The sequence below is a fragment of the Peromyscus eremicus genome, chromosome 14 (genome assembly GCF_949786415.1).
Source record: "Peromyscus eremicus chromosome 14, PerEre_H2_v1, whole genome shotgun sequence".
NCBI lineage: Eukaryota > Metazoa > Chordata > Mammalia > Rodentia > Cricetidae > Peromyscus > Peromyscus eremicus.
Window position 1 is genome coordinate 8047571 of NC_081430.1, and position 11421 is coordinate 8058991.

The 11421-nt window shown below is 35.1% G+C and overlaps 1 protein-coding gene across 1 annotated transcript in view; it reads left to right on the plus strand.

The window, feature by feature from the left end:
• The window catches only part of Agmo (alkylglycerol monooxygenase), a 299374-nt gene extending 290226 nt beyond the window's left edge, over nt 1-9148 (plus strand). Inside the window, exon 13 of the mRNA XM_059279425.1 lies at nt 9038-9148. Within this exon, the coding sequence (XP_059135408.1) occupies nt 9038-9112 (75 nt within the window). The 3' untranslated portion in view covers nt 9113-9148. The remainder of the gene's footprint in view (nt 1-9037) is intronic.
• The last annotated feature ends 2273 nt before the right edge of the window (nt 9149-11421 follow it).

Consider the following 11421-nt stretch of genomic DNA (forward strand, 5'->3'; position numbering starts at 1 on the left):
CGTACTTGTCTTTCTTCTCTTGTTGACAACGTAGTAAAGGTGATGGAAGTGCATCCTTCATCCTAGTTTTCTTCCCATTCTTCGTCCATCTTGTGCTTCAGGTCAGGCCCCTTTCTTTCATAGTTCTATCATCAGTTGTCTATTCTAATAATTTATCATTCTAATATGCTTTCTTTTCTCAGGATTGCCTCTGTTTTGATTATTGCCTTTTCTTACAATTGTCAATGAATATTTCAAGAAACACTTCTACTGTTGAATTGCCTAATGACTGTAGGGTGTTTGATGCAGATATTCTACTATGTTATTCAAGATTCTCTCAAAAATTATGTGAAATGTGTATTTTGACTCTGAAATTAATATACACCTATATATATATTGTCCCTCAATTTGTGGAGATTCTACCTCTTTCCTTCAGGTCATGATAGGTTCTTTAGTAATGTATTTGCTCTCATAATTAAATTGTTCTTACTATTATCACTTGGAACAGAGGAGATTTGTGTCTTGGTACGGGCTACCACCTTATTTACAGCTTCAAAGCTAGACTGTGCACATTGGATGTCTGCAGCACTTGTGCAAGCAGGATCTAGATTGCCAAACTTATTGGAAACAGCTGGGTGCCTGTTGCCTGCCTCTCTCTTTACTGGAACCGTTGCCAGAACAGGTAGTCCAAATAGAAAGTAAGGGCAAGTTCAGGCATCTGGGGTGTCTCTCAGGAAAGCAGCTGTGGCTTCCTTAGGAAGTTGTCATTATTAGCCATCAGCCACAGTTCTGTATACCCTTGGGACCAGTTCTGGCATGCCTGGTCTAGTAGGATGCAGTTTACGACTGAGGACATTCACGGAAAACCATTTGGGCCGTCCCATCTCTGGTTAAACTCTAAGAAATCTGTCAAGCTGTGAGCCATATGTAGTTTTCTATTAGTTGGCTTTCTATTAGTCTACTCTGGAGGCCTCCAGTTACTGAGGCTCTAATCATCCCTATGACGCAAGCAAAAACAATATGCAAGAGTCTTTAAAAAAACTCTCTTAACATAGACTGTCCTATTTTTAACACTAGTTACCACTATTATGTCTGTAAACACAACATGCTCTCCTGAAAAACTGAACATATAAGACTTTTTGTTGTTTTTCCTAAGTAGTATACAAATACAAAGAAATTTTTGGTGACACACAAAATGCCATGATAAGCATTGCTGAATGTCATTTTGCATATAAAACATATTTCTTTGAATATATGAGTATTGACCAAAAGCTGAATTTTTTAGCCACATCAGACATTCTAGGCTCTTGCTCCTGGATGCACTGAAAACCCATTTGCTGTATGATAAGATTCTGGGGAGAGAGTTTGCTTGCCACTCAATAATTACAGAAATGAAATTTTGGTAGAAGATTGTGACTGATTGATTTTCCTTTATAAATTTCATTGAAACAGGGCTCTGTTTTAGAGTACAAATGTCATAATTTCACTAGTTGGAAATAATTAGAAATATAAAATATTTTCAATCGTAGATTAGTTGTTCAGGCATATCTTCATTTGAGATAAATCTTTTAGGACCCTGAAACACTGGGATCCATCAATCTTTTTTTTTTTTTTTTTTTTTGGTTTTTCGAGACAGGGTTTCTCTGTGTAACTTTGCGCCTTTCCTGGAACTCACTTGGTAGCCCAGGCTGGCCTCGAACTCACGGAGATCCACCTGGCTCTGCCTCCCGAGTGCTGGGATTAAAGGCGTGCGCCACCACTGCCCGGCCCATCAATCTTTTACATGAAAGTTTTCAGTTTCAAACATACTGGATATGAGGCAAGGAATTTTGTGCCAATGGAAGTCAAAGAGACTTTATTTCTAATTATAAGTAAAGCATTTGTATAGCTGTATAGACATACAAAAGAAATTTGAGTAGCTATTGGGTATAGTTGAGGGGCGGGGGATTTCCTTTGCGTTTATGAGGGCTTTGGTTTGATACTCAACCATTATAAAAATCTTCAATAAAATAAAAAAATAGAATTTTAATATTGAACTTTTGAATTCATTAAACTCTTAAAAAAAGTTCAGTTGTAGTTCATTCACTTTTAGGACATAATATCAGCATATTTAGAATAGTTTATCCATCAGTAATTTTAATGATTATAAAAGTTTCAGCACAAAGTAAAACTAGGTAATGTTCATCAAGCACTTTTTATTCTTTGTACTCTGGTTTTAGTTCCAACATTTTAAAAGCTAAAACAAGTTGACCATGCTTATGAATTTGTCATGCTTTGCTTTGTTCTGTTTCCTTCTCACATGGATTTAAAAAAGAGAATAAGTGCAAGAGATGCCTGGTATAAAGAATCCCATAAAGACTATCTTTCCTACAACAGTCCCCAGCCCAGCGACTGCATTCTCTTTAGTTTCTTTCAACTTGAAAATAAAAAGAATAAACATCTAACCAGAAAAAAAAAACAGAAGGAAGTTTGGATAGTAAGAATATACGAAAATGTTTAAACTCTGTAGAGAAAACAGTCTATATGGAGCAGCACCATTGCCTATAAAAAAGGAAAGAATTCAGCAATTAGTCAAAAACAATTCTACAAATTGTATGAGCAGGTTACTGTACTCTGAAAACAAAGCTTGGTAATGTTAGTATTCCTAAAAATGTTGTGTATCAATAAAGACAATTAATTCATACTTTTAATTCAATGAAGAAAACTCCACAGATGTTTTTGAGAAATGTAACATGTATTTTCATTTTATGCTAATTATGGTTTATACAATTCCAACCAGATGGGTTTGCATGCACAGTAGCTAATTAAAGCCAACTGTCTTCAAACATATTCTCTGAAATGTAGGTAGGCTTCATAGACCTCTAAGTGATCCCTAATCTTATCAAGAATATTTGTTGTTCTCAAGTGTGTATGTGATAATTCAAATGTGGTCTAGATGGACAGCAGACTAGTTCACAAATAATGTAGGAAGAGACTAGACTTTGAGAAGTGAATAAATTATTGTACATGTTAAGAGATTATCAGGTATGGACTGAAGAATTTATTAACATGGATGATATGACACTTGTGTTAGTCAACTGAATACCTTTTCCACTTTGTTTCCTTTGCCCCAACTTAGCATAAAATTGCAAAATATCTGAGTTTTCACTGTACAGAAGTCAGCTAAATGCTTACAAATGACTACTTATGCTTTAAGACATATTCCCAAAGTTGTATTGATTTAATTTGGACATGGATGTTTAGTATATTCCCTTTCTTAAAACTAATATCAGTAGATACAAAAGGGCTGAAATACATCCTTTCCAAACAGTTCTCATTTATACATGTGCATAAACGTACTGCTTTCTCAAAGCTAAGAACTTTAATTCATTTTAATGCATGGTACAAAAAGTTCATTTTTAAACAGTAGTAAATTGTCCTTTAATCTCATATTAAATATAGTTATGATTGTGTTTTGAAAATATTATTTAGAAATAGACACATACATACACAGACACACACAGTTCTCAAGGCTTCTACATTATCTAGAAACAGCTTCTCTACACTTTGATTGCTTTCTTCTGTATGACTCACTATTTTAGCCATCTACAGAATACACTATAGGCAAAGATAAGCCTATTAATTTCTTTTGAGTAGACATTTGTGAAACAGGTTCTTGATAAAGTCCAAGAAAAGAAAATCTACCACTCCCTAGTCACTTTCTGTTCTCATTTTTAAGGACGTCTGGTGTCTGTCCCTGTTCTGTGTGTGCATCTTTGTTCCATGCATTGATAGAAAATAGTGATATTTTACAGCAATTCAAGTTTAATGTTTGCTTGAGTCCTTATCTCTACAGCTCTCAAAAGCCATTTCTAAAACTGAAAGTATGGTGCTTAGAGTGTTAGCTTAGTTTTCTCCAGATAATTTCAAATAATGTAGATACTTTTCATGTTTTCATTAAAGCAGTTCTCGCTCATAATTATTGGCATTCTTTACAATAGCCAGTCAAAATTCATTGACACCAGAAAAAATAATTGTTTTAACTTTGTAGATGATTTCTATTTTCTGTGTATGAGTGTTTTGCCTGCATGCATGTGTGCCCAGTGCCTGTGAAAGTCAGAAGAGGGCCTTGGTTCCTCTAGAATTAGAGTGAGAGGGTGTTGTATGTCACCATATGGATGTAAGAAACTGAACACCAGGTCATCTGCATGACAACCAATGTTCTTAGCTGCTGAGCCATCTTTATAAACTAGAGAGCAATATTTCTTTTTCTTTTTATATACTTTTACTTTTGAATGTTTTAAATTTATACCTATTAACCCTTGGATGGGAAAGAAAGACATTTTATGTTAAAATAACTTCTGTTTAGGGTTCAGGTATGAGGTGTCAGAGCTGAGAATGAGTGTATGTGATTATCAGGAATCCTAGGAAATTAGTCTAGAAATCTACATGTTTTTTGTAAACTTAGACAATTGCATACATTTTGTTGTTTAATTAAATGAAATAAAAATAAAATGAAATTCACAGATTAGCATTTCATATATCAATAATGAGATCCTTTCCTTGGTCAGGTATTATAAATGGTCCTCCCTATGAGAAATAACTTAACACATTTGGCATGCTCATCAACTCATTAGTGCTACAGAGCTCCATAAAGCATTGATTGGTTTTTATCAGTAGTCAGGAAATAAATGAGATATAGCACAGTGAATTTCAACATAATTGAAAATAAACTTTTAAGATTAAAAATACAACCAAACCAAAAAGTTAAGTTATTCCATAGACATTCTTTCTCCTGTGAATAATTCGAGTAATTTTAAAGCATGCGTTTCACCTACAAATTTATGTCAAAGTTAAATGCTATGAAAAGTCTTTTTCACACTTCCATAAAAGCTGTAGTGCTGCTCACTAGCTGTAATTGCAATGGCCCACTGTTCAAGGAGATGTTTGCTTCCTTTGGCCATCGTGTCTGTTTGAATGGCTACAGATATATACCCAAGCCAGAAGAGATACACAGAGGCATATAAGAAGTCAACTCACTTGGCTTGTGATTTGGGGATTCGCAGCTGTAGAGCATGTCATTTACACGAAATTACCCCTGCTTGTATGATTCTCCTTCCAGTAAGTTAGAATCCTAGTTCGCTCATATTTGAAGCATTTTCAACAAGGCCCCTGAAACAGACTGAAGTGGGAGGGGGCAATAGTTCCCATTGGTATTTAATAGGGATTAGGTGCTCAGATTAGCCACCTGCCAAATGATGAGCTTTCTAGAATGAGGTGGAATAAACAGAGAGAGCATCTGTATGGGTCAAAGTTCAGGCATTAGAGTTGAAGTCCCTGGGAAGTCAAGGAAATAGCCTGAAGACAAGGACCACTAATGATGTGTTAGCACAGGGAGGGCTTGACACTGAGAATGAACTCCCTCTGTTTCATATTTTGCATCCAGCTGTTAAAATCACGGGACTTGGCCAGACCTATGATAAAATGAGGGTGCATTGAGTTTGATTACAGAAACATAAGAATAAATAAAAAAAAGCTACAATATTCATTTACTCTGTCACTATGCTTCTGCAAAAATGAAGCTTTTTTCATTTAACTTAATTGAGAAATATGTAATGATCTATTATCAAATGGGACACATTTAGTCTCAATAACTATGAAAACACAAAATAAATAGCTTAATACAAAATCAAACAAAATTGAAAAAGAGAAAAATTTTGACAGAATTGATTTCAATAATCAAATGGTTAAATGAATTTTATCCCAAATAATTTTCCATATTAAATTATGCACGTAACATTATTAAACTTCTTACATGTTATATATGCTAATATAATATATCTGTACACATATGTTCAGAATATAAAAACTAATTTGTTTTCCTCTACTTTAATATTTCTAACAGAGAAGTGTCAACCATAGTTTTAGAAGAATACAGTCATTTTACATCATTTTTGTGACCCTTTGTCAATATATTATGTTTAAAAACCTAATTTTCATCCTTAAAATCTTGATTGTGAAAACATCTTAAAAGCCTAGTGGTTATTGGCTTTAAAACCTGCAAATCCAGATTGTTACTCTTAATAAATAAATAAATAAATAAACAAACAAACAAACAAACAAATAAAACAATTAACTCTGGATGTGATGCTCATCTCATTCAGCTGCCGTCAGAGTTGTATGTGCAATGGGGTTTTCTGGGGCCACTGCAAATGTGAAGCACAGTCTCAGCTAGTGATACTCTTGAGATTGTTTAGTAAACATCTATTAACACATTTTGAGCTCCTACTGCTCCATCCAAAGTAGATCATAATCCTCCAAGACATGTTGTGGGAATCAGACAACATGGTCTGATAAGGACACCAAGAGCTTCCCTGGTCCAAGCATCTCTCTACAGCATATTAGGAAGGTCTAACTGAGTCACCTGAAAGCTACTAGCTGCAGGAGTCCAGCTCCAACCTGTCAAAAGGTTCCTGCAGGGAGGAGAGAGGAATGAGGAAGTATTAGATACAAATACAGATCTAGACAACAAGAAAGACAGAGACACAGGGAAGCTTTGGGAGGGTCCTGGGTCAATACCCAGTCACCTTGTCCTTTATTCTAATGGGCTTTTTATACACTACCAAGTGGAGAGGTAAAAGACCTCCCACTTTCAAGATCAAAACACAACATACAGCAGAAACCACCTGGAAAACACACCCATAGCCAAATCATCCCATTATGGTAGCCCTGCTGGGTAAAGCAAGCTTAGATTCTCTGACCTTGAGTAAGGTCTTAATAGGGAGCCTCTGTGGGCTTCCACAACCAACTGTACATTTATTTGGAGGATTAGTCCATAGATACCCCAAACAGATAAAATGAACAAAGTGAACCCTGCTCCTCTGTATGGCGCTGACTGCATTTGAGGAAGGTAGGAAACAGGAGATACTTGGGCTTTGGTGGGAAGGAGGTTCACATGTATCAAAAAGATCGGGTTTCAAAGGTGGAAAGGCTTTCCATCATGGTGGAATAATAACAAAGTCATTCCCTGTAATTTTTTACTTTTTCACTTGTTTTACTGAAGAATTTTTAGTGATAGAAGTATGTGTAGTCTTAAGGAAACCACTCATACGTGGGAACAATGAAAAAATTGAATCATGACACATGAAATTTTACACTGAGTTTTTGAGGTTTCATAGAAATCACTCACCTCAGGTCTTCCTTCATGTAGAAAATACAGATTCAAACTTAATAAAATCCTTCATTGCCACATATATTTCAGATTCTACTACCATGTGCTAGTTATTTGATGAAGATACTGAATTCACATAAAATATTTACCAGTACTATAGGCCACCTCTGACCCTCTTGGGAAGCTGTATTCTCTGCTATCCAGTCCACATTAACTCATCTTCAGAGACAAGAGGAGCTCGCTACTCTAGTACAGTAGTGTTCAGTTCTCCTCTGGTCCTGGTATTATTTTACCTGGCACCACCGGGAGAAATCTCATGAGGTCATTTCTCTTGAGTTACAGTCAAAAGAAACAAGTTGAAAACCAGCCATTAAATACATTGTGCTTGACTTCTGAAGCAACTCCAAATGTTAATATTATTCTTGCCTTATATGTCAATATAAGTACTGATTTTTATTTTCTTTTTTTTTCATTTTGTGGGTGTGATAGGCTGAAAGGAATGCATAGAATAAGGGGAACAAACCTATATGACTAATCAACATTCAGGATAATAATCATCTAGAAACAACCAGGAGTTTTTAATTAAATTGAACAATGCGTCACATCTAAGCACCAATGCTTAGCAAAATTTGTTTTTTTAATTGTTGCTGACATTGTTTCATTTTTCTGATCCTGATAGCAAAAGTATTTTAGGTAATTTAATTGCTGACTTCAGTTGATGTCTTTAACTTTACCTCAGTACCTCACCCCAGCATACTCCAATGCTTACATGTTACCGCTTAAGTATTTTTCCATTGTGTAATTTAATGCATCTTCCAGAAATAGTAAGTGTCTTCCTGGGGAGAAGTAACTGCGGTATTGTCATAGTTTGGAGAGAAGGTTTGCACAGTTCATACGTACGTATAGAGAGACACGGTGTAGAGAGGAGACTCACAGACCCACATAGTTGTTACAATAAGTCTGGCTTATTACAAACTTATTACAATAAGTTTCACTGTTTCATCACCATCTAACACTCATCATTAGTCTAACGTTCTCCTAAAATGGAGGTCAGGAAAGCAGCCACATGGCTTAACAAAAAGAATGAGGGGAAGCATTCACATAGGAGAAACCTGAAAACACACAACCTACACCCTGTGCAGAGACAGATGCATTATGGAATACAGTATTTAGATTATGCAGAGCAGAAAATGCTACAACCATGATTTTTGCTGGAAATGGATGTCTGCTTCTTATTGCTAAATTCACTACAAATCAAAAATATCATGTGTTTGGTTTTTTCGATGATTTGTTGTGCATATCTAATGTTACCTAAAAGCAAGAGATTGAACTCAAAGTACTCCCAAGGCATACACACACACACACACACACACACACACTCAATTTTAAGGAGAATTTTGTTGCTATGTTTTTATGCACAGTGAGATCAAAAGTTGGAGAAGGCAGGTTAGCCATAGTTTTGTGGCTTTCCTTCCTGTTGGATGAAATGCATAGTTGGATAGATTATATCACCTCAGAGGTAAATGATTGTTCAACAGTGTTTTCACTTCTCCTATTCCTAAACCTCCCTAAATTGTAGAAGCAATGACATCATTTAACATAGAACATACAGTATTTGGTACCCATAAATGTAGAAGAAACTTGTTCTTTTTTGTTCAGCATCTAGTTATCTTTAAATAACCCATATATATAAACATAGGAACAACAAAAAAGAGGAAAAGTAAACTTCTTATTCTCATTATTATATTCACATAGCATGTCTTAGGTTGACTAAATCTGATCATTGAGCAATTTACTAAAATTTGTTTAAGAAATTTGACTGTGTGAAATTATTTGTGTTTGCTTTATTCCAGGAAAATAATTTAATTTAATGGAATGAAAGTTTTGACTCACTTTCTTTTTCTTCAGATTTTCTTTTCTGTTTGCACTGCTTTCTGGGGAGTGAGAAGCATGAAACGACTCACCGCTGGCTCTTGGAAATAGCCCAACTACAGACAGCTAGCTCTCTTGGTCCTGTCAGTCATCTGCTAAAAAGATCGCTGTCTTACATACTGCCTACAGGAGCTACTTAGTTAATGAAAAATGAAAGTACTTATTTACCTATGCTTTTCATGTTTGTTTTTCTGTTAAAATTAAAGTGAAGTATACTATGTGCTCTCACTAAAAGCCAGATTATTTTATATATACTGAGGCTGTATTCACTTTTCTTGTCTGTCACAACGCCTATGGAAAGGAGAGGGTGGGCTTAAAATATTTAACGAAATGAAAATTACATTTGTCTTGCTTGGTTTGACAACTTTTCCTTTAACATTTGCTAAAACTATACTTAAATCCATCTCTGTCATCTTTAAAATGTGTTGGAGTCTACGTGAGCTGGCATTTGCCTTTGCAAATAAATCATCTGTATTGCCACATTACGTGAAATTCATCAACGTGGTGAAAATGATTAAAACTGGACAGAATTAGTTGTTCAACATGTTAGTTTATAAAACATACTTCTAGAATGGTGGGTCAACTTGTTTCAACAGCTTGAGGAGTACATTGTAATTCATGCTGTTTCAAATAGTCACAATAATGTTAATAAAATCGTCTGAACGGAAGCGACAAAAATGGTGTGTGTATACTGCTTATGAAATATTAAAAGTCTGTTGTATGTTCCGTTTGAATACACTGACAGAGATAAGAACTGAGTTCAGAAAAGTGTTGGACAAAAGTCTTTAAAAAGTCAGAATTCTTCCCTTCCTCCAATCTTTATCAGACAATTTTCAAATGACAATTTTAGCAGTCCAGGTCAGAATTATTCTCTACTCACAAGCATCACTGAATTAAGAGGGCTAGCTCTAGTTGCTCAGCCTCACTTTTAAGTATGTTACTTAAGATTTGAATAGAAAACGTTGGGAGCTGACAGAGAATCAGGCTGCAGGAGTCTGTGCCTACTCATGAGGCAAAACTGAAGCACATTTACTTTTCAAGCTGAAACAGCAGAAGAAAATTAACTTTGCATGATGGAAATATTAATAATTATATCTCAAGCGTCAGAAGTGGGTTTGGCTTTGCTTCATTCAGTTTTTATACTTCTTAATTAAATGCAGTATTTGAGCAAATTCTGAGGTCAATAACAAGTATTAAATCCTACTTTGGTGCCTCATTAACAGGCATTGTTGGGCTTCATAGGTATAGCCAGACCTACCTTACAGGAGAGAGCCCTCTGCTGGTTTGAAACTATTAATGTACCATTAGAATTCTTGAGATGCATATTATGTATTCCCAAGAATTTCTATGCTATAAGTTACATCATTCATTAATGGAAAGAAAATAGAATTTTTATTGATTCTCAAATATTTACTTAACATGCCAAAATAATTTTATGATGGGGGCATACTTGAATATATGTGAATATACAGGGGTAGTTTAAAATGAGTTTAATCATGAAAATAATTCATGTGCAACTCAGGTTTCTTTGAATAAACTCAAATGTATTTGTTTTCTCTTTTCTACCTTAATTTTTTCACTATGACTTAAATAATTTTCTCTTAGAAATACAGGTATTTTCAAGTCACAAATTTCCAAGCCTTTGAATATGGATATGGTTCCCAGATAGGCAATGTGCCTCAGGCCTCTGTGCCTGAGATAGGACAATTTTTCAACCTTCAACCTTGTTAATTTTCTGGTCCTATTTTCTCTGGCAAACACTAATGCATGATGACATATCATGCAACTCTTAGTAATATCTTAAATTGATCTTGAATGGCTCCGTGTAATTTATGCTGGTTCTTGACTGGAAGGACTTTAATTGTCCCTACTTTTCTCCCTCAAGAGAATAGCACTGAAAATAGGGCTCATCAATTACCCGTTTTTGATGGAGAGGTGCATGGTGCCTTTGCAATAGTCACAGGGACACTCAGTCCCACTTATCTATCAAGAGGACCAAAATTCGTTTATAGGACAGAACTCTATTAACAATATTTAATGGAACCTCTAAATTACTGCAGAAATGGGTATTACAAAACCATTTTGCAGAACTCTGAGGTGGTTAAATCATTTATCCAAGGCCACCATGGAACACAGTTGATGGCCATTCTTTTTTAATTCTCTAAATTCTAACATCAAAGACTGTGACACTTCTCTATTTCCTGCTAGAAGGTATTCAGAGCATAATTCAAAGATTATAGTTCATGTGCAGAGTATGCCTTTACTTTTCAATTTGATGCTTCTATTAAAAAAAAAAAGGTTTGAAGAAGAATTTTTCTGTAGTAGTTTAGAAAGTATATGAGTCCTGGGCTTTTAAACCT